The 24,351-nt window shown below is 41.2% G+C and overlaps 2 protein-coding genes across 2 annotated transcripts; one reads left to right on the top strand and one right to left on the bottom strand.

The window, feature by feature from the left end:
- The first annotated feature begins 237 nt into the window (after window positions 1-237).
- Window positions 238-11,228, top strand: PROZ (protein Z, vitamin K dependent plasma glycoprotein). The gene is made up of 8 exons (XM_057390576.1): window positions 238-389; window positions 1,986-2,149; window positions 3,497-3,521; window positions 6,326-6,439; window positions 7,773-7,904; window positions 9,142-9,227; window positions 9,307-9,430; window positions 9,946-11,228. The coding sequence occupies exons 1-8, from the start codon at window positions 323-325 to the stop codon at window positions 10,455-10,457; spliced, it is 1,224 nt and encodes a 407-aa protein (XP_057246559.1). The 5' UTR covers window positions 238-322; the 3' UTR covers window positions 10,458-11,228.
- A 206-nt stretch (window positions 11,229-11,434) lies between these two features.
- On the bottom strand, window positions 11,435-23,439 carry PCID2 (PCI domain containing 2). Its single transcript, XM_057390590.1, has 14 exons — window positions 23,297-23,439; window positions 21,692-21,781; window positions 21,034-21,107; window positions 20,292-20,359; window positions 19,742-19,781; window positions 19,201-19,255; window positions 17,493-17,596; window positions 16,768-16,843; window positions 16,510-16,651; window positions 15,454-15,554; window positions 13,472-13,545; window positions 13,193-13,318; window positions 12,867-12,990; window positions 11,435-11,893 (listed from the first exon to the last, which is right to left on the bottom strand). The coding sequence occupies exons 1-14, from the start codon at window positions 23,330-23,332 to the stop codon at window positions 11,804-11,806; spliced, it is 1,200 nt and encodes a 399-aa protein (XP_057246573.1). The 5' UTR covers window positions 23,333-23,439; the 3' UTR covers window positions 11,435-11,803.
- Window positions 23,440-24,351: the final 912 nt, after the last annotated feature.

A 24,351-nucleotide genomic window follows, 5' to 3' on the forward strand; every position in this document is an offset into this window, starting at 1 on the left:
ATGCTGAGGCATGGGAGGAATACCCAAATCTTGGAGCAGCTCTCAGTGGCACTGGCAAAGGGCCCCACAAGTCAACCAGGGGATGGAGAGAAGAGGCACTGTTGCACAATTGAGCTAAGGTTTTTTATTTTTTTTAATTTGATTTGGGTTTGCTTATTGGTTTTTTTTTTCCCTGTGTGTTGACATTGCAGCTGGGATTTGCTCTTAGAGGTTTTGTTTTCTCATGAGCAGCTGGACTTTAAACTTCAACGTCTCTCCTGTAACCATTTCCCCCAAGAGCTGCAGGWATGCAGGCAGGCACCATTAGGCTCAGAGGGCAACAATGGCAAGGTGCTCTTGGATAATATTCTTCCTTCTCTCTGCCCTTTTTCTTCAGACAGAGCAGACAGGTATGGCTTTCGTTTTGCTGCACCTTTAATTCTGATTTGTGCTGCTTCTGTTTTAAAAACACTAGTAATTTTGTACCTTGTATAATGTTTATTTTGCAGCACAGGGTGACTTCACTGAAAATGGTCTGTTCCATTTCTGTAATTACATTTCTCCTGTTTATTTCATGCAGCTAAGTGAAAACTGCTGTCAGCTAATGGGGCAATGTAGTTTTGAAATACCATCATTTAGCATAATATTTTGTCTTTCCTTACAATTTTTAGAGTGTCACATATATTAAAGAGAATTTTGTTTTATATTTCTAGTTGCTGCTGAAATAAAAAAAAAAATATAGTCCTATGAAAGAGGCTGATATGCATGCTTGTTATAGCTTGAGGAAGTTTGTGTTTCTGTATTAATCCTCCAYGGTTTGTCAAAAATAAGGAAGAGCCAGGCAAGGAAGCAATAGATGGTGATATCTTAAGAAAGTCAAAACACCCCGCAGCAGAAGTTTATTGCCAACTGTGCTGGATATGGCAGAATCACTGCACAGCAGGAATGTGTGCTGGGGGTCAGATAACATTTTAAAATGCAGAACAGGGTCATGAAACTTTTCTTTTTTTAAAATCATATGCAAGTCAGTTGCTTATGGGGTATCCTTCAAAAAGATAACTAAACATCTGTACACAGTTTCAGAATAATTTTGCTTTTGCTCTCACTTTTTCCAGTTCTGTGATTATTGATTAYTTCAACCAGCAGTGTTGGGCCCCCAAACACTATATGAAAGAGAAAAAAAACCCAAATATTCCCTGCTCCAACACATTCACTTTCCAAGCACATAAGAACTGACAAACACATGCTGACACACACAATCGCATACTGCTTCATGTGGAAGACAAGGCTCCAGGGCAGCACCAGCTGCCCAGCTGGAAGGCAGTTTTGGATGGGTTACCATTTGCAAGGAGGAGTTTTAAGATCTGTTAACTCTCATGTCTCTGGTCTCTCCTCCTCCTTACTCAAATCCAAAAGATTACAGTGTCTTCTATASAAACAGTGGTATGTAACATAGCCCACTTAACTATGAGCATTGCTGAGGAATACTTTTATTTATTCTCTTTAAGAGAGAATTGATTGAGAACTCAGCCATGTCATTGCTTTGCTTCTCAGAAAAAAAAAAATTGCCATAAACTGAGACTGAAGAGAATCAGTTTGTATCCACCATCATAACTTAATACAACTAATATTCACTTCTACTGATGACTCTGAAATTCCCATGCATTCTCACTAAATAGCCTCTGCCTTTTATAAGAATGTTTTTCCCCTTTCCCTGGCTGTGCCACTGCACACTGCTCTGTATATCTCATGCAGTAAAATAATGTAATAGGAAGGGCTTTAAATTCCCCCTACTTGGGAGGAAGTCAGGCATTTCTCAAAAGTAAAAGGTGGCAACTCCTCAGCTGAATTTGGACTAAGACAGAAGAGCTCTTTAAGTATRTAAGTTTTATGTGGCGGAAACTTGAAATTAACCAAAATCATTTATATCTCAGAAGATAAGGTAAAAGTATATAGGGGAATGAATCTATATAATTACATTAGTGTTTTCTTACACATTGTTCCAGTATTTATATCAGCTGATGATGCAAACAGTGTAATCAAGAGACAGAGGCGTGCCAGCTCCCTACTTCTAGAGGAGGTCCTTCAAGGCAGCTTGGAAAGRGAATGCCTAGAAGAGAGATGTACACATGAAGAAGCGAGAGAAGTGTTTGAAAATGATGAAATGCTTGTAAGTATTTGGGCTTTCTGCATGCGTAATAAAAACTGCTGCCTCGATCCTTTACTTATGAAACACAAGAGTGCTTCATTTGTATGGGTTTCTCTCCATGTGAAATCTTTGCATTTGCCATCTCAGCAGGTAGCAGGCAGGTGTCTTCCATGGTCAAAATGCAAATGGGGAGGTCAGCTCTGATACTTTTTAAGTCCCCTCCTGAAAATGATGTGTCCCCTCCTTAGGTTATTAAATCACAGGGTTGTTGTCCCATCCTGACCACACACAGAAATACAGCTCCAGCATCCCTTAGGGAGCAGGAGGGGCAAAGAGTGTTGGTCAGCAGAAGAGAACCTGAAAGGCAGCACAAGGTATTCCAGCCACTCCAGCCAATAAATTGGCTTCATCAGGGATCAGCTCAAATGCCTCCATGCAAATGCATTCAGCATGGGGGATAAATGAGAGGAGTGAGAGTTGTGTGAGACACTGGAACAAGTTGCCCAAAGAAGCTGTGGATGCCCCATCCCTGGAAGTGTTCAAGGCCAGGACAGATGGGGCTTTCAGCAACCTGGTCTAGCAGAAGGTGTTCCTGCCCACAGCAGGGGATTGGAACTAGATGATTTTTAAGGTCCCTTCCAACCCAAACCACTCTGTGATTCTATGATTGGGATGGARGGAAGCAATGCACCAGCAAGTGCTGGGACCTATAGAGAGAAGCTCACTTGGTGAGTAGCTGCAAATTCCCTTGCACAAGAGGCTCTCTGGACATGTACAGATGGATGCTGTGCTCTTTATAGGGAATCTGGATGGAGTTTTTGTTTTTAGGGAGAGCAGAGGAAACAGCTGTAGGGCTTTGGGGAAGGGAGGGGTGGGCAGAGGTGTCCCTTCAGGGAAAGCAGCACCAGGGTCAGCTGCAGTAGGCAGGGAAATGCAGGGTACACAGTGGTGGTGAGCAGTGCTGGTGCCCTGCAGCTCTGTTCTGTGCTGACTGCTCTGCCTCCACAGCACCTGTGGGGTGGGACAGGATGGGGTCACTTCCCAGGCTGCTGCACACCAGAGAAACAATAGCCAGCCAGTTTTTTCAGGAAGCTACATTGCTAAAGGATCCAGCTGTTCCCCTCTGGCCTATGAAGTGTTTATTTTCCTTTATAGCTTCTTAAGAAACAATAGAGTAAGCAGTGGGCAAAGTTCCTCCCATCTCATGGATATTTTGCTAGCAGGGCAGAAACTGTAGCTGTGCAACTTTGTAAACATTAAACCATTGTATATATTCTCTCATAAATGTTTTTGGCTTAGTAAAATATTTATGGCGTATTACATTACGTGAGAATTAAAAYCTTACTTCTTTTTTTTTTTTCCATCCAGAAAATGTTTTGGGATATCTACTATGGTAAGCTGGCCTCTTGATTTCTCTCCATCATGAYACTATCACAATATGAACATTATGATTCAGTCTAACACAGGTTTTCTAAGAGTTTATGCAAAAAAACAAGTCTCTCTTTGTCATGTCTGCAATAAAGCAGAAGGAAAATTCTTGTTGAGGAATGATCTTTAAAAAGTAATATATAGGAAAAACCATTTAAAGCTGCAAAAATAATGAAAGTGGAAGGTGAGGAAAGGTTATGATAGTAAATAGGCTACTTCTTTTTCTGAAACTAAAACTGTTCTGAAACAGTCTGGGACATGAGGAAGTATGTTTTGCTGGCACAACAGAGCAGCACAGTTTTACCAGCAAAATCTCCCAAATACAGAACTAGCACTYGAACCTGAGTGAGATGAATAGGTATTAATGAATAGGTATTAAAAGCTACTGAACTGCCTACAAACTCTGCACACTGGCATCGCATCATTCCCTGTCAGCTGTCAAGGCAAGAAACAAATCTGTAGGAGCTGAGGGCCTGATGTAACTAAATGCCACCTGARCAAGGAGTCTGTGGTACCAGCTGATGGAGACTATGCCCTATTCCCTCCCTTTTCTTTTGTATGCTTCATCCCAAGCTTTCCTCTTGTTTTTAATTTAGCTATAATTAATTTCTAATCTTAGGTTTAAACTGTGAATAAGAGGTGGCAGAACACGCAGTCAGTAATAATTTTCTGCAGAAGCCACTGAACCACAGAGTCGTGGGAACCATTGCACAGAAGATTCCCAAAAGTGCTATGTTATGAAGAATGATGCTAAATATCTGGAATTTTATTACTTCTGTGAGGGTGGGATTATTTTCTATTTTGAGTCATTGGATGTTTGCACTAAGCATGTCATGCAGGCTTCCTCTCTAGTCTAGGAAGAAGGGTGACCAGTCCAGAATGGTCCCTACAAACAAGCTTAGCCACAATCAGGACATTACCAACTTCAGCCTCAGGGGTGGCTTTCTTGCTGTAATTAAAAGCCKTATGTTCTGTCATCTCCCTAAAGAACAACAGTGTGTGTTTCATTCTTTGTGATGACTTCTCTAACATTTTGAAGAGTGTTTCTTTCCTCCTCACTAAACAAACACATTTTTTCATCCTGTCTTCCAATAATATAACTTTCTAGATTTCTGGTATACATGTTGYTTTCCCCTGAAAGTCCAGGATGCAGTGGATAAATCTGCATTGTGAATAAAAGAGAGCTGAGGAGAAAGGCTGAGYACCCACCTAACACACACCAGATCTGTTTTGCACTGCTCCACCTTTGTCCCTTCAAGTCAAAACTGATGTASTGGCATCTTGCTGGATGTCTGCTGTCAGGGCACTTTGCCTGAGGTCATGCTTGTCCCTGGCTTTCTTTTATTAACAGTATAAACTTTGCCATTGACAATCTCTCTTGAAACATCACTTACCAAAAGTTTTGTGTATGCCTTATAGCAGTCTGTGTTTTCCTAGCTCACTTAATGACAATGTCATTGGAGACATTTCTATTCTGTGATGTTCACTGATTCCCCCTAGGTCCCTTATCCTATAATATGATTAGATTTAAATGGTTTGAATAATTTGATCTTGAAAAATATATGTTGGTTCTTACTTACCACCTTTTTATTTTGCTAGGTGCTTACAGTTTAATCATTCTAGTGGCTTTCCAGTAACAGAAATCATGCCAATTTCTCTGTATTTCCTTGAATCTTCTCTTTCCTCCTTTAAAGAAGCCAGGTGCTGGATTGATTTTGTTCCCAGCATGCATTTCAGAGGCTTGAAGCCATCTAAGTKCTTCAGGCTGCAGGGGTAACCATTCCCTACCTCCAGCTCCTCAATTCTGCCTGCTCAGCTGTGTAGGTGTGGTTCCCCTAAGTCACCCCAAAACCCTCCCAGGAGGCCTATGCTGAGTTTGTTTATGCTTGTGGCATCTGACTGCAGATGGGTTGAGGGTGGTTACTCTTTCAGCCAATATTTTAGTACATCTAACTCTCAAAGATATGTGTGCCCATAGCCTGAGCAAATGATGATTGGTGTTTTTTTCCCAGTAGCAGGCAGAATTTTCACTTTTCCATCCCTGAAATCAGCTAGGGCAGCTTGCTGACTAAGTTAACCTCTCTGACAAAGTGTTRAATTTTAGAAAGGTCAGACGTGTCCCATGTTAGACTTTTCTGGGCTGCTTACTAATACCTTATGTCTACAATAAACAGTTATTACTCGGACCATGTTTTCAAACTGTTTTGGAGTCATTCCCATGGGCAGTTGAAGGGAAACTGGCAGCTTGCTTCCCTCATTGTGAGGACACTCTCTCCTGTCAATGGTCAATTCATCAGAAAGATCAGGCTTTCTCGTCTCTGAGCAGTGGTATAATAATTGTACAGATAAATAAAAGTCATATTTCCTCCTGTTTTGAGGTTGCTTGCKGTACACTTGCTAAATAATTTTGATGCCAGCTTTTTCTATCCAGTGCATATCAGTCTAACATGGGAGACCTAAAAMACCTRTCTCTCACATTTGTAAYAAAGCATGAACTCTAACTCAGTCCYTTACCCTGGAYCAGAGCACAAATCCTCCAGAAGCAGGCTCTGCCTCTGGGCACCTCCCAGCTTCTCTRACAAGGGCTACAAGAGTGTCTCTGGAAGCAGACTTGAGCTAAAATTCCCCCTGAGGAGCAGTTCAGTGACACTTAGCCCATTTCCTTCCAAACTGTTCCCACGCCCTTCTCTGAGTGGCTCGTGTGCTGGGAAGGGGGCTGTGTAATTTGGGGTCAGTGGTGGTGTTCATCCTCCCTCTCCATTTCTCCAGGTGGCAGGAGATGCTCCTCGAGCCCCTGCCAGCACAATGGCGTGTGTGAGGAYAGCATCCGTGGCTACACCTGCACCTGCACCGAGGGCTACGAGGGAGAGAACTGTGCTTTCGGTAATGCACTCCCCCTTCGGAGAATCGCCCCATCCCCTCCCATCGCAGGGTGTCCCTGTGAAACCATACACAGCTCCCCCATGATGCCAGTTACCACGTTTTTGGTTAAAACACACAGTTCCTGGTGGAGCAGGGGGGATGTGTGCAGCCTGTCTACAAATTATTATGGCATGCTGAGGATACACAGGCTGTCCCTGCCCCCCGAGCCTCCCTTCTCTGGGGATGCAGCAAGAGGGCTGAAACAAAACCACAACATCCCAAAGCAACCCTGCCACTGCCACTGCCACCTGCACTGCCTGGCTGYTTGTCCTGCACTGGTCCCAGATGGTGTGTGGCCTGAAGGACCTGTGCTTCCCAGCTACCCTGGTGCCTCTGAGGACACACACACCCCAAGACACTCCCTCAGGACAGAAGGACTCCAGAAAATAAACAATTTCCGGTGGAAGTGAAAAGAATGAAGCAAAACAGATGCTTTCTGGCACAGGAAGCCCCTGGGCCAGATACTACATTTTTATATCCGCCAGGTTCTACTTTCCAGCCCTTACATCAGTATTTCTGCTGATTCAGAGGTCCCCTGGYGTGGGAGACGCCCTGGCTGCAGCAAGGCAGGGTCATTTTCTGTATAAGGGGTGTGACTGTGACCAGCTTCTGGGGGAGCACAGAAGGTGACACAGCTTGGACCAGTGCTGGGAACTAGATCTGCTCTGCAGAGCCTTAGGGAATCACGTTATATGAGGTTCTTTGCTACCTACAAGCTAAATCAAACAGCTGTTGCTTTGTGCTAAAGATTTAAGTGTTTGTTCAGCTATGGAAAGTTGAGCATGTTTCAAAGTTTGTACTCCCTTTCTTTTTTTTATCTTTGCTGGATAGTAATTTAAACAAGCGTGCAAAAGGAGAGCTATGTATTTGTTTTCTCTCAAAACCAGAAACTGTGGCTGCCTTCTTCCTCAAGCAATACTTGTCTTCTTAACATGTGCAACAGTACCCTTGCTGCAGATACTTGGTGCTCTGTTTAAAAACCCAGGGCATCTTTCCATGGGTTCAGGAGGGCCCAGTTTGAGCTATGGCTAATGTTCCCCAGAACTCAGAGGTACAGTGTCTGGTGCAAGGAGGTTCTGGGGGGAGCAGTTTGCAATGAGCTTGTGCATACTGCAGAGAGCTCTCTCCAATTTCTGCTTAACAAGGGGGAAAAAAATACTACCAAGCCAGAGTCCCTACCCACCTCCACACAAAGTGAATAAAAAAAAAAAAAACCAACATAGAGGACTCAAACTATGAAGGAACACTCCACCTGAACCATTCCAAATATTTTACCTCTGCTTGTTCTGTTTAGCTAAAAATGAATGTCACCACCAAGCAAAGGTAGGATGTGACCATTTCTGCTACCCAGGAAGAAATTCCTACCGCTGCTCCTGTGCTGATGGCTACAAGCTTGGGAAGGACAAAAAACAGTGCATTGCCTTAGGTAGGTGTGAGCATGGACATATGGGGGGCAGCAGGGGGCTGGGGTGGGCWGGCCACCATCTGACATCCAGGAGTGATCAGCTTGCTTTGAGGCTAGGGCGATGAGAATATCTACTGTGTAGAAGAAAAAGGAACCTAGAGACCAAAGATGGAAAAATAATGGTAAAACAAGGGATATTTGGTCAGAATATTTAAATAGTAATCAGTAGACAGGACTTGCATCACCCTACCTATCACTCACTGGACCAGGTTTTCCACTCGTAGGTTTGCTAAAAAGTAACACTGCTGAACACGTGTGCTTGAGAATTAGCTTCAGTTGATTCCCATCAGGCAACCATTGGTCTGATAAATGAAGGGAAATATTTGCTGCCATGTTAATTAGCTTGAAGTAGTAGCCCTTTTGATTTCTTCAGKCTCACACGAGATACTTTATTCAATCTCACACCCTTATGAAGGAATTCTACTAAAAACACAGAAGCATACTTAGACCTGTGTCTGTATTAGTACAAGTGGGGCAGCTGAATCGGAGCTCATCTGTAGAGCCACACTCATGGTGGTGAAAGACTGATGTCCACACTCAGTGCACACTTTGATGCTTTACATCAAACTGGCTTAGTTCAGTCCTGCTCAGCACCCATTAGTGGTGAGAGCATGTCATGTGTGCTTATGGAAGGTGTCCTGTGGTTTAGCCTCACCTGAACAGAATCCAGTCTGTGTAATGCAAATCCAAACCAACTCGAAGTGTGACAAATGCAGATAATGGATCCAATTGAAAGGTGATTCAGTTGAAAAGCATGTGTGGTGTTTGAACCAGAGAAAGGCATGCATGCCCCTAGAATGACAGCTGGAACAAGAAAAACCCAGGATGTCTCTTGTCCAGACTGGACCACAGCTATCAGATATTTGACATAATTTGAATACAGCACACAAAGAYGAGAAAGCAAGCTGTGCTGATGGTTGGCTGGAGAGGAAGCCTCATGTCATCAGTGACAGGCATAGTGWAACCTGGCCACTTACAAGCAGCCCAAAATGTTCAGCCCATTGCTAAACTATTATGACAAATTCCAAGCACGTTGTTCCAATTTTCACCAGCTGAGAAATTGTCATTGTCCTTTTCCTTTCTGCAAAAAGAGAACCCCAAAGTCAAGGTGGAACACAATAAGGCATTTGCAGGTATTAGCTGTCTTGAAATGATACAGCACAAAGTTTTGATACTTTTGTTTAAATTCATTTGGTAGATGCGTGTGCATGTGGCAGACTTCAAGACAGTGGTAACCTGATAAGTGAAACCAGGAAGAAAAGTGATRAGCGATTTCCTTGGCAGGTACTCCTAGCAATTAATGAAATGCATCACTCAACCTCACAGGGACAGTGCTATCTATTGTCTTTTTACATTTTCTTAGGTGCTACTGCTAAACCCAGAAGGAAAAGGCTTYTGTGGAGGAGTGTTGCTAAAAAGTAACTTCGTGTTGACCACAGCAGAGTGCGCCCTCCTGCACAGCCATTTTGAAATCAGGGTTGGTGCTGGTAGGTGATCCAACACATTTTCTGTTGCTGCACCACGTTTCCATATTGACAAGCTGAATTTTTAAAAAGCTTACTGAACTTCTTGCTGCATGAAAATATTGTTAAAGGAAATAAATATGCTGTCATTTCATTTAAAGAGCTCAGTCAAGTATCTGAGCTGGAACTACAGCTGCCCCACTACSCTTTAGAAAGCAAGCAGACAACTGCCTCTTGAGCACAGTTCAAAACTCAGCATCCAGGGGTCAGCTAAACATGGTGGATTTAATGGCGGCTTTAGTTTCATGCCAAAATTTACGTCAATGTTGTGTATTTGTCCTTACTGCTGAAATTATGCATGCTCCTATGAAGCATTAAAAAGCTCATTTCCCTTTACTGCAGCTGTTTTAAAGGACAGCACCTCGAGTTCCTCTGCTGCATGAGTTTCTCAGCAAGATCATGCAGTTCTCAGCTTGCAGGTAGCTTTCAGGTCTCTGATAAAGTATTCCTAAGAGCAGTGGAATGTCCTTGCTTCACAGGGCCCAATGGAGCAAGTGGAACTGGGAAGACAATGCAAGTTAGGGAGAAGCACATACACATCCGCTACGATGAAGACACTGGTGAGAACAACGTCGCRTTACTACAACTCCAAGAGCATGTTGAGTGTGACAACCACCACCTTCCYGTGTGCACCCCTGAAAGAGACTTTGCAGAACATGTCTTAATTCCAAAACTRGCTGGTACAGTCAGTGGCTGGAGAATGCAAGGTGATGACCTTCAAGGTGATGAGCTGCAGGTTTCATACCTTCCTGCTGAGGACTGCAATCAAATACTCAACATCAGCCTCACAAACAGGCAGTTCTGTGGGCACCTCCAGGAGGCTGTGGACAAACAACTGGCTGGAGGAAGCTTTCTGGCTACTGAGTAYAAGGGCACGTGGTTTCTGACTGGTATCCTGGGATCTTGGCCGCTAGAGGACACTGAGTGGGAAACATTGCTTTTCACCAACACCGCCAGGTACATGATATGGGTTAAACAAAAAATAAAATGAGACACAAACACAACCAACTCCCAAGCACCAAGCCCCTACCAGTATTCCAAGGAAACATAAGGATGCAGCCAGGATCCTCATTTTACTCTACTACAATTTGCAGCAATAGAAGTTGCAACAATGTGTTTAACTCCAGTTTATAGAGAAGAGCCTGCTTGTCTTTCCTGCTTCTGCTGACACACAGTACTGAGTCATGATGCAGTAAGCCTAGTTATTGTGCTAAAAACAGATTCAACTTTCARTTTCCTAGAACTGTTCAACCTAAACCTCAAAACATGTCAAATATTTTTCTGTGATTTTAAATSTTGCTAGTACTCTGAGGTTTGATTCAGCAAATTCGTAGTATTTCAGGATCCATACAAGTAAAACTTACAAAGACAGGGGGAATGGCAAGTTTTTTAATTGTCTGTGTTGAGGAAGGACTTGACACYTTCATCATGCTAAAAAATGCTTCCCCTCATACATGGAACCTATGTTTTCCCTTATGAATGACATCCATGTCAGTTAGAGGGTAAAATAAAACCCARCTGTCAAAGACAGAAAAGAAAATTGAATTTCTTTTTAAAATAATTTTAAAACCCCAAAATTCAATCTCATCAGTCTGGACTAAGTTATAATGTACAACCCCCAAACAAACAAACCAAACCCCCAGCATAGTAACACTTAAAATACTGAATCCAGTGGTAGTGTTTTCCCCAAAAGCAAAATAAAACAAGAGTATGGATTAATTAGCTACTCAACTTTTTTTCATCGTAACAAAAATTAAACAAAATATTACCAGAATTGAAAAAAAAAACAAACCCAAACCCACCTGTGTGCACCTGCCACATTGACACAGTAAAGTTTTTGGTGTCATATGCTTCTCTAGTTTTTAGAGAAAACTTSAAGAGAGTATTTAATACCAAAAAGATTATTGAGACTTACAAAAAAATTGGAAACCATGTAAGAAAACATTATTTCCATTCTGAAGAATAGATTAACACAAGTAACAAAGGCTGATACTTCTCTCTGAAAGATAAACRCAGAAATAGTAACACAAAGTACTTTATAAAAGCTTTTAAGTAGTTCAGAAGGAATTTGGAATGCTTTGCTTTATTTCTTCATGAAATAGTTCGAATGATCTAGAAAGCCTGTGGAAACTACCATTTAAAAGTTAGCATTTCATTCCAATGCACTTTGTAACACTGGCTGCCTTGGCCATTCTGGGAAAGAAGCCACGAACAGTTCCTGGTATTTCAGTCCTGGACAYGAACCAGGCCATTTACAGTGCTCTTGGGGTGACTGGGAGCAGTTCCACAGGGCAAACCCTGTATCTGAAGAGTACTTGCATGGCTGAAATGCAATACTCAACACACTGTTGACAGAGGAGGAAATGGGTTCTGCTTACTGACCACAAGCTTCTGATGTTGATGGGATATGTAGCCTTTAATGTGACCCTGGCAGAAGGAGAAAAAGGCAGTGTTAGTTCTGGGAGCTGCTAACACAATCCCTACAACCCAAGCAAACACCTACAAGCTAACCATAGCCAAGCTGTGCATGCTCCATCACCACTGCACTACTGTTTTTAATGTCCCTGAGGRTCCAATTTATGTAAGTGGGTCACCTTGGAGAGTGAGTGGAAAGTTGGAGCCACCACCACGTTTGTGTACTAAGGGCACTGTCAGACCGAGAGGCTCTTGCCAGGGCCCCCTACAGGTCTGCTGACACTGCCTTGAAGAGACAGAGCTCTACAGAAGTGCTCCTAAATTTACTCTTGTTCACTTTAAAATGAGGATTTTAATCAGTTAGTATTCCAKATCTAATAAACTACATGCTTTCTTTCCAATAGTGTTGTAACACTGAAAGAAATCTCCTAGTGACCTAGATCACACCAAATGTTTCAGAAACAGAGAAGTGGCCAATTTTCTTGCTGACATGATGCAGAAAGAAAAAGATGCAATGGTGCTTCAAAACTTCTGATTTAATACAAATATTAAGATTTCAAGCCTTTATCCATTCATGAGTAATTCAGATTCACTTAGAGCAAAAGATAAAATATGGAACAAAACCAAAGGAATCTGGCTCTATTTTTTTCTAATTTGAGAAGATCAAGAGTCTACTACTTCAAGTGCAGAACAAATCTTTTTGGTGCCAGTTAAAATGTTTGTATTTTTAAATCAATGTTAATGCATATATASAAATGTCAGTATTGAATTTGTAATGTGAAATTTCAAGTTCAACTGATTCTTGCAAAAAAAGGCAGGAACTAAAGGAAGTCCTCAGGGCACATGTAAACATTTCACTTGGAGCACAAGTCCAGCAATCCTTAAAACACAAGGAAATCAGGGATTACTGAACTGTTATTCTCTAGCTAATGTTTTTTACTGTCAGAATTCTGGAAGGACCAGACAAGGAGTGGTCAGCACTTACCATATATATAAGGTTAGCTAAAATACACTGGACTTCATCAATATCAACATCATCTACTTGCATAAACTTCAGAGCAACCAGAAAAGCATCTAGAGATAACTGATGGGTTTTGAGTAGTAAATATCTGAAAGAAAAGGAAAAATGTGTTATTGAGAAATAATCACAAGTTCTGKTTCTTAGAAAAATGGCCTTTCTACAAGAAATTCACCTTAACAGGAAGTCAGCTCTCTCAGAGAACTAAGGAGCATATACACTTCTACCTCACTCYCCAGTGAAACCATATTAAATCTGCTTTTGCAAAAAAAAGTAGGTTTTGCTATGCTTACACTTTCTTGAAGAGATTCCTATACGTGATAATTTTCARCTTTTCAAGGATAAGAAAGATTCCACATCGAATAAAGAAGGTCTCATGCTTTGTCAGAGCATCATTCAATAGGAGAAGATTTCCCTCACTGCAAGGATAAAGAAATGAAAAAATGAGAACATTTCACCCGATGAGAAATTATCTGATGTGGTAAGAATATGCCTCCACTGCTTTCCTCCATCATCCCAAAGAAATACTTTTTACTTAATACTTTTTGAATAGCAAAAACCAAGCATCATACCTCACAGACTTTGTTACTTCAGCAAACTGCATAAGGTCATACTTTTTTAAGAGTTGAACTGTTGGCATATGGCCCTGAAAAATAAATGGTGTCCAAGTTTTCCAGGGTAAAGTCAAATGCATTTTAAATAGAATCTAGTAAGCTATAAAAAAAAGTTGTTGAGAAAAAAAAGAGGAATGTTTAACCATTTTTTTTGCTATAGGGTAAGAAGTGAATACAAGTATTTTAAGACACCCTCTTGTCCATCTCAAACACCTTGCAGCACAACTCACAATAACTACTGATTTATCATGATTTAGCGAATATAAATACTTAATGTTAGGGAACAGCTATCAAACTTGTAGAATCAAGATAGAACCTTTCACATGAGGCCTTAACAGATTCAAATTTTATGTCCTACCCCCCTCCAAAAAAAAGAGAAAGATTAAATTAGAAGAAACAAAATTAATTATTATTGCTAGATCACTTAAGACAGAACCATCTACAAAATCAAAAAGAAACTTTGTTTTTTATTCCCTGCACAACAAAGATCAGAATGTACATTGACTAGGTCAGACTTTAAATTTAGTTACATCATGCCATGCTGTTGCTAACTCCTTTCCTGGGTGAAGGATTAGCTGAGAGCAGAAYTGAGCTGCAGGTTTACTGAGAGCTKCTRGGAAMAAAAAACAAYATACAAGCTATTYTAGAACAGTTTGAAGYTAGTGTTAATGTTTGGGCTCTGATTTTAAAAAAGCAATTGCAAAAACAATGACCTTTTTCCAGTTTCTTTAGYGCCTCTTATACACTAGAACTGCTCMAGAAAAGCCACAGTAATTCTAGGCACTAACAGACCCATCAGTTGAAGGCATCCAGTCAAGATTGGAACAAAGTTTTTAGAGAGACTGTCAGTAAGTTTTCCTTTATGAACCCTACCACTGATTGATCTGAAAACAATCACTAAGAAAGTTAATAAATAAAAAAAGGAAAACAGAAGCCAATTACCATACCTGCTATACTACCCCTTTACCCACTTGACACAGCAAGGGATTGGAAAGGGACCACTGAATGGAAGAGGCRGGGAGGTCACAAACAGGTCAAGGGAAAGGTGGAAAATGAGAGCTCAACAGAGGTAGGTCATAACAACATTCTCCATGGGTAACTTTGGTAACAGGGCCAGAACAGGAAACTCTGAAACCTACTTCCTAACCCCTCAGTTACAATTAATTAATTCTCAGCATAATCCACTCATTCAGGGATACAGAAATGTTAGCACAGCATATGGGAAAGGAGAGGAACAAAAAACAGATGTGYTTAATTCTTTTAACAGAAATATGAAATGGTCAAACAGTAACAAGTCTTCACTGATTTTTCAAAACCAAATTGCTCTGCCTCATGACTCTTCTGATGAAGAAGAGTCTTCATCATGCCTTGAATGGGAAAATGTATGACTTCAAATAGAAAACCCAAACATAGGCTGTAACTGTGGCAAACCCCTCTCAAYAGTCCTCAGCCATCTGTTTGCACATCCATCTTCCTTCCACCAGGTGAAAGAAGCAGACAAATTTGTTCTAGTGAATACACATCTTCCCTGGCTTTTGTGAGCAGTTGATCAGCAGAGGCACTCTGCTACAAGACAGAAGTTACACTGTGAGTGCTTCAAATAATTCAAAAATACCTTTATTACAGAAGTAACATCAGGTTGCTCCCGTACGCCGGGTGGGACAAAGGTAGGGGTAAAGAGGGCCAGTTTGGTTTTGTTTGCGGGTGCCTTTTTCTTGTTTGGCTGTGTTTTTCCCCTCCTTTCTCCTTTCCTGTGTTGCTCTAAATTACAACTCAACACTTTTTGCCCTCACACAAYAAGGTGTGCATATGCTGGCTCTTACAGGGGTAAAAGTGCCTCTGAATTCCAGTAACAGAAAAGCAAGAAAATACAGAGCATCAGTTTTACTACCTGCACGTATATCCCCTTCCCCTAATTTAGGAAAGTAGTATCTACTCACCAACAACATTTTTACTGGCAGCAGATAGATCAAAATCATTCTTTTATTCTTCTGGCTTGATCGGTGACAGTGCTCAAAGGCAAATGACAGATACTCTTCAGCTGCAAACACGAGTAACAAGAATCAACAACAAAAATGGATTAAAGCTRTAACCCAAATTCTGTGCTCAATTCCATCTCTACCTTGAACACACAAAATTTGAAATTGTATAAAAAAATCACACCTACCAAAATATGTAAGGAAAAGTAGGAGAGTCACAGCAAATACAAAGTATTACCGGAAAAATAAATAATCCTTTAGAAAGTCAACGAAAACTTRTTGAGGTCTAGATGTCAGACATTTCAGCTACAAGTAATATTAGATTTTTCAGCTCATTTCATCAATATTACTGTGCTCCTATTACAGAAGCAGAGAATCTCAAGACGTGCTGATAATACACTGTTTTCTAAATTCAGATTAGGTTCTTCAAGGGATGAAAGCTGAATTCAATTCACACATCTCCTGAGCTGCAGAAACGTGCCAGTGAGACCACAGAGCATAACAGCATGAAAATCTGTCAGCAGCTTCCACTGCTTAGAGAAAAAAATGRTAACTCTGAGAGGCAGAACACTCTGTTAGGAATAACAGAACTAGCTCCAGAATAGATGCTGGTCAAGGCTTCAGTTAGTGATGCTCTAGAAGCATTTCTGTTACTTATTAGAAATCTAAGAAATGTAGTTCCTACATCTTCCAAAATCAATGCATTAAAAAACTAATCCTACATTAAAGTTTGCTGAATATTTCCTACGTGGCACACAGCAACTTGGAAGAGTTCAAAGCTCCTCTGTGAAATTTTTACAARCCTCTTCTTTTGGATGCTCATATATTTTGTCATGCACACAAATAATGCAAAATACTGCAGGGAACTTCACTGACACAAACACCTCAAAGCTGGGCATATACTACAATTAGAAGTGTCATGTAATCTCATCTCTATTCTGAGTCATACACACATAACTTCATCCAGATTTCACACCAAGCAGCAATCCTTTAAAAGTGTGTTACTGGCACAAGTACCTTGCTTAAAGTCACTGTCAAACATAGCCTTGCGTCCCACATAGTATTTGTATGTAACTCGCTGTGCCATACTGTACTCATCCTTCAGATTTGAGCTGTCAATTGCTCTAATTAAGGGCTTACAGAGATGGAGCTTGTTGATCTGTTAAAAAGAAAAGCATTTTAATCAGAGCGTAGGTAGACAGTATCATATAAAGACAGGGTGGGTTTAACTTAGAATACGAAATGCAAAACGCAGCTTACCAGACTTAAACCCACCTTAAAATAAATTTTAAACAGTTGATTCACGAGAAACAACATGCCCCACTTTTTTGAGTCTTCAATACCTGCTCGACTGTCAGAAGAAAAAAGAAAAAGCTTGCTAGTACTGAACATTGTAAGTAAATAATTACTTTGTCCTTACAGTAAATTCACTCCATAGCATTTTTAGGGTAAACATAGGTGTACCTCTGCTATGTATTTYCTCAAYATAATGAAAAGATGTCATGCAAARTATTATTCATCTGCATCAGGGTCCTCACTTCTGTCTGCAGGTAACACATAAATAAGCACAGCAGTGGCATGCAATGTGAATGAAAGGTGTATGTAAGGTGAATGAAAGACTGGAAAAAAMCACATTTTTTCCACTTCAGAAGCGTTAAAATTGATAACACTGAAAACCTGAGTCACCTCTTTGCTATCTGATTCTAATGGAGCAAAATTCACAACTAACAGGGCACAGAAGGATTAATCATCTCTCCTGAGAAACAGAGACATAATCAGTCCCTCCCAACACCTGCTAGGAATGCTAAACCTGAAGTGAGGGCTCTCCCACTGTAGTTAATAGTAAAGAGAGAACAGACTATAAATGAAAAGATACAAGCCTCAGAAGTGTTAATTCTAAGACCCATATATGGTCTTAGTAAGTAGGAAAATCTAAAGCAAAATTCGGTAAGTTCTTAACAATTTAATAGCACAAGTTCAACAGAGGATCAATCACTTACGTGTCACTGGCACAGACTCGAAAGCAGCTCATCAGCAGTTCTGCTGCTTTTTCCAACATGTCACCAACTTTRCTTTTCCCTTTCTTCACAAGCTGTTGATCTGCCTAGCATTACAGTGCAAGAAAGAGTWTGTAATTCTACATCATGGTTCACTGGGTTGTGAACAGTTTGGTTCTTTAATACACCATTTTATCAAGTATTATAGCAGTAGATCTGTCATGTCTGCTATCTCCAGTCAGAAGGCAGTCAAGCTCACTGAATAAAAGAAAATACTCAGAGAGGCTCCTGGACATGTACCAAGCCAAATGTACAGGAGGACAGTTCTTTGGAAATAGCAAAGGATCACTATTACCTTTAGAATCACTCAGTTTAATGCAGGTCTCAGAAACTTAAATTCAAAGCTCAATACCTGAATTGGAGCATTAACATTTCAACTCAAGTTTACAAAGACCAAGAGAAAATTACAGAGTTTGAGTTATACAATTTATGATTCTATTTCTCTCCACAGCCACAAAGACTAGATTTTATTTCTAAATCATATTCAACAGTTTCCACTAGTAACACACACTACTGGGACCTGGGACTTCCAGAAGAAAGACAAATCATGTGTTACAGCAGCAAGAGAAAAAAAAAATCAGTTGTCAACACATTGGAAAGATCCATGCACTAACTAATGCACAACAGAAAAACAACAGAAAAAAACACAGCAAGTAGATATTCATTGTGCACTTTCTAAAAAGCTTTATTAYAGTGTCTGCTTTCTCATTAGCTGTAAAGAAAAGAAATGGAAATRCATCCTTGGCTGCAGAAGTCTTCTCTGCATTCAAATCCTTTGAATACACTAAGGTTAGAAGACAGAGTTCAAACACTTCCACAATGACTGATTCAACATCTCCCTTTCTCATGCAGCTTGGAGAAAGGGATTTCTCTCATTCAGACTGAGAATTGAGACTTATCACAAAGCAATCACACACACAAAATATACTCCATGTGGTTTTGTGGCTAAGTGGGCATAACARAATGCTGAATACTGAAAATACTGGATCTTGTCAAACTCTAACCTAACTTGAACTCTAGCTTCATCTCTTCAGGAAAAGTTACTCGGAATGAGATCACAACTCTGCCACTATACTCGGCCTAGTAGTTCTCAACAGATCCCTACACAATCTACTTCAGTTCACCAGCCTGAGAAAAATAATGTAAATTTGGGGATTACTTGCCTGTCAGCAGCTGTATGGGCTCACCAAGGGCTACAAAAAGCATCAAAAGTGGTGCACACAGCTGGAAAAATGGAGCAGAAACTTCCCTCTTCAGATATGGTAAATGTTGTTATCAGCTTGGTTGACTGTGATACCTCCAAAAGTTTATAAACATTTCCACCAAATCCCAGGGATAACACAGAAATAATCACCTACATCACGTGTGTCTCAATAAAGAAAATATTATCCCTTCAAAAGTTCTAAACAACTGCTGGGAGTTGCATTCAGGTTCTCAGAGCCCCTCTAGTTCCATCTGCAAGTGGGAGGTAGGCAGACCAAACAACCTTGTTTTTCAATAGGACTTGAYGAATTTAGTGTGCCAACAAAATCCTAAACAATGAGTTAAAAARATCTGAGCAAAACTGCTGTGTAATAAAGTCTTAAATTATTTCTACTGTGGAAATACCAAACAGATAAAAGTAATGAGGCTGTTAATTAGGTTTACTTACGTTATTAGCAAAAATTCGAAGATCAAGGGCTACAGAATACATAATAGGTAAGGCCCTGCAAAAGAAAATCATAGTATACTTAGTAGGCACAAATCAAATAATAAGTAAGACATAAGAAATAAGCAATTTATCTTTTTTTTTGCCAGTTGGTCATACAATTAGAAAAGTATATGTTAATCTTTAAATAAAGAAGAATGCACTTCTTAAAAGGAAAGTTCTTCAAGTTCTCAGCATTTCAGACACATCACTACAATAATTATTTACAAAGCCTTTTTTACTGTGGCATTAATAAAATACCACTTCTCTTTGAACAAATCCTTCATGTGTTTGCATATGGATCATTCTACATAATTAAGCTCAGATGTTTAGTTTTCACACTTTTGGACACAGAAACTCAAACAGGCAACTAAGACAATTAGGCTTGATTTTAGCATTCCTGGGGATAAATAAAAACTATAGGTATAATTTTAGTTTGACAACTATGGTATTATACTAGGAAAAGATGAGTCTAGTTTTTAGTAGCTTCCTATGATATACTCACCAATTTTCTTCTTTATGTGCCTGAAATGCTCGCAGGAAAGATGTATTGGATTTAGGAAAATTTAAAATGCCATGAAATTAAGAACAGAGCTGAGAAACAGCTGTTCAGGGGTACCATATATGAATTCATGAAAGACATGAAAGAAAATAAAAAACATTAAGTAGYTGAGGAGCTGAATTGCAGTATGGAAGAATATGAGCACAGCCATGCACTCCTTTGAGTGGCAGAAGCAGTAACAAACACTGGCCAGAGACAAGACAGAAGCTCCTTTATCATTAYCTTCCCCTCTGCAAGGTATTATAATGACTTGAAACTCTCCTATATTCTGGGAGAAATTAATTTTCTATTTTAGAGCTCAGTGACAAATTCCTTCTTAGTCCTACAGAAAGTTGGAAGAAGAGTGTATGTGGATTTCCTTGCTTAGAAACATAAACAGCTGAWGGGTRTTTGGARGCAGACCACATTCTATTAGSTTTTKAAAAASCATAAAGAGAATTTAATCTACAAGAAGTTAATCTGAAAACAGTWKAGAAGATTTATGGAAAAGGATATTGGACAATAACCGTTTGGCATTTGTATGCTTCTATGAAGTCATGGTTTCCAACAGCGTAAGTACACCTGTCAAAGAAAAGGTGCATTAGTGTATCAAAAAATATACATAACCAAATATTTATTTTTGTGKCCTACCAGGCATGAAGTCTTACACTTTAGTTAAGGCACAGAGAAATATGATTAGAAACATTCATGAGAAACTGGCACAAGTTTTTAATAGAGCACTGAGCTTGAGAATTGTAGAAAACAGATCCTAGAGATGAATAGGTATTTATTTTAATAAGCTAATAGTTACTGAAACTGTCATCAAGATTAAATTTCAAAATCCAAGATTGCAGAAAATTTATTAAATTAAAGGCTCAGAGAATAACTTAGATACTAAGCTCTCCTAAGAGTACTTTCATGACTAAAATTCCCTTTTAAAAATGTTTATTTCCATTACTTATTTCACTCTAAACTCTTGTGTAGCTAGCAAGCAGAGCAAAGGAAACAGCAAGCACTGACACCAAAGCTATATCAACAGTCATACACAGATGATGGCCAGGTACATAGAGCAAACTTTATATGAAAAGGAAAAAGACAGTCTTTATTTCCTGCAATTCTAKCATTATTTATAAGAGTAATAAACACCAGGTTTCCAGGTGTAAGCCCTTTAAAATAGGTAAGTAAACTTAAGGATATTCTTCCCCATCCCTGCTGTACACCTCACAATTGACATTACATTCCAGATCCTTCTTTACCTTAAGTGGGCTGCAAACATTTCATCATAAGGTGGTTCCAAAACTTGCTGACATTTCTCCTCTGGAGATGGAAGCTAAATATAGAATAAATCCCACAGATAAAGGAACATCCAAGGTACCAGAAACAGAATGTCATATGGATATTGTGTCATGGCAGCTTTCACAGATTTGCTAGAGTTGGAATAGACCTCTGGAGATCATCTAGTAAGCACCTAACAGAACTTTGAATTACATTAACAATAACATCCAGAGTAATCTAGCAGTTGCTAGTGTATGTTTTGTCTCCAGAACCGAACAGAGCCAGCCTTAAATAAAAGCATCTGAAATGCACAGGCACCAGGCCCTTGCTACCCACTGCTTTTTTCTCTATGGTCCCTTCCACTGTGCCATGCTAYTAACTAATGCAAATCTGGTCAGAAAGGACATTTAAAACTGGACCCATCCAGAAAACAACTCAAAGTGGAACACAAAAAGCCAACCAGAAAACAAAAATCATACAYAGTTTCCTTGTAAGGAGAAAAGGGGAACAAACCTACAAGGTTTCACCTGCYTCAGCCTGTGAAACAGTTTTCTGAGGCTTCTCTCTAAGGAAAAAGAACCCACACACAGAGCTAGAAAAACTGAAAGCAAAACAAAAGGTCAAAAAACAGATTGTCACCTGTAGCCTTGGGTTTGCAACATGTGGATGTTTAAATGATACTAATTCTGCACAAAATGGTCCATCTCTGCTCTCAATGGCTTCCTGCACCTACCAAAGTAAGGTAAGCAAACAGTCACATTACAGAATAAAACTCAGCAACAGGGACACAACATATTTACACAACTACAGAAGCCACCATCTAGTTACCACTGTTCAGACATATTAATAGCAAATCAAATGTGAGTTTTTAAAGGTTTAAAACTGAATAAATAATTTTGTATTTTCAATACACCTGTTTTTCAAAAACATTGCAGAGAGAAAATAGAACACTATTGTGTTTTTTGCCTAATTTGTAGGATACAAGCACACATATGCACATGGGTTTAGCATTGTAAAACAGCARTTGAAAGCCAGATTTGGTTAAGCTTTTTTAAATTCCATTTGGACTTATGGGCATCAAACATGTATGTGAAGGCGCAATCTTTGAGTAATGCTTTAAAATGAAGACAGGTAKATTTAACATGTAGATATCATTCCAAAGGCAATGTCTGATATTAGACTGATATTCTATCTACACAAAATTCTTTTGAAACCCACTAAGACTGTAAATGTTGTATTCTGTGGAAGAACGGTTTAATTCTGCTTGCTGCTAAAGATAACTCCTTGTAAAAAATAATCTGCCTGGATAGGTTATTGTGGAAACCCTTCAAAGTGGAAATTTCTTCAGTTATGTAAGTAGTTTTAAATATTACGTCTTAATAGTTTCTTTCCAACTGCTTGTTCTTCATTTCTCATATTTTTGTGTTCCCATATGAAAAAAAAATCTGATGTATGGAAAGCTCATACCAAATGGGAGAAAACCACAGACTAAAACAGCAACAAAAGAGGGAATATCAACTGCTTAAACTCGTTCAGAAATTGTGTTTAGTTTTTATTTCAGGAAAAGGGAGACTATCTATGTTTGCTAGATAACTTTTCAAATGAAATCGTCAATGGACTGTCAACCAAACAAGATCCAGACTTTTCAGAGTAGACTGCTGTCCTGAGACATCTCAGATGCTCCATTTTTGGAGAGTAAAACCCAAACAATTACTCTCTTTTTGTGCCTTCTCTGAGTGGGCTTAACTGATGCCAGATGAAGTGAGTAAGATGGTAACAGTGATGAGAATACGATGGTCCAGCAATAACCAGCCAGAGTGGACACACTGTCACTGACAGTTCTGTCCGGCTCGCATCCCTGTGACTGCTCCTGCCTCTCCATCCTCCACGTCACACACTCTGTGCCCGCACTAATGGACATCTTGGATCCCTGTACTTCTCGAATCCCAGAGCTGCACTTGTTCCTGGACACACACATAACCCTCTGTGGTGGTTCTTGCAGATAAATTGCCTCAGAAACCACCACACATTTCAGGCATTTCAGGTGCGCATCCCTGGCACTACAAACGATGTGTGCTTCACACACAGTGAAGAAATGCATTTCTTCACCACATCACCCATTCTACGTTGATTTATTTCTTAACCAAGGCAGCATATTTATAGCAAAGAAAAAMGCACCCGCATACTCAAACAGCGCCCACAGATCAACAAAAATTTAAAAATTAATTAAAAAATCTTGCTTACTTGCTGCAGGTACTGATTTATGGTGATGTGCGCCATKAAAGGKTAMGGAGATGAGGCGGGAGCCCCACACCGGTCCCACCGAGCGAGCCCCGGAACTGCCGCCGCGCTTCCGGATCTCGGCGCGRACGAGAGCGGCGGGAAYGGCCCCGACCGTCACGTGACAGCYCCCGCCCAATCGCCGCTGCCWCGCCTCCGCCCCGCCCACCGCGGCMRGGAGGCGTGGCCTYACCCGGGCAGCCAATGGGAGTGAGCCATGGGCGGGGCAAAGGGCGCGCGTCAGAGGCACACCGCGTGCGCTGGGGCGCGCCGCCCGGCTGTAAGTGTTGCCCCTGCTCCCCGTTACACTCTCGGCTGGTGAAGGAGGTGGCGGTGACCTCCATGTGACAGTACCCCAGTGGCGGGACACTCCGGTTACATAGCCCCGGAGAGTGCTGGAGACCTGTTTTCTCCCGCTGTCCTCGCTGGTTGCGCTTTGGGTTCCTGCGCTGCCCGCGGGAAGCGCTGGAGAGGGGTCTCGATGGACTTGGGTCGAAAAAGTTGAATCGAGCATTAAACGCCCGTAGAAGGCTGACTCCTAGAAACACAAACGCCAGGGTGATGTGTGGGACAACGACACGCTCCATGCTYGTGCGGGCTGGGCTCGGTTGGATTTGGGGGGTGAGCAGGGCGCGGGCGGCCTCTCGGACTGGTGGCTTTTCTGAGCAGGAAGCCGGGCTGCTCCTCGCCTTTCGTTCCAGCCACCCTTCGGTGGGTGCCAGCAAATAGAGCCAGGGGAAGCGAGGGACACCGAGAGGCTGCCGCCGCCCGGGGGAGGCTTCCCCGGCCCGGGAGCCATCTTGTGAGCGGGGCTGGCGCTGCCGGAGCGCCGCGGGCCGCACASACCGGGGAACGGACCCGCAGCTGGACCCGCAGCCGAGCCGGCCGCCGGGGCGGGTGGAGGCGGGCAGGCGGCTCTCGGTGCCTCCCGGCCCGGCAGCGCTTGGCAGCTGCCCGGGGGCAGTGGGGGAGGGCAGCTGGGTGGTGGCGGCGGAGGAGGAGGGGAGCGGAGGCGGRGA

Source organism: Malurus melanocephalus, unplaced genomic scaffold (genome assembly GCF_030028575.1).
Source record: "Malurus melanocephalus ecotype Western Australia unplaced genomic scaffold, MMel_1.1 scaffold_1, whole genome shotgun sequence".
Classification (NCBI taxonomy): domain Eukaryota; kingdom Metazoa; phylum Chordata; class Aves; order Passeriformes; family Maluridae; genus Malurus; species Malurus melanocephalus.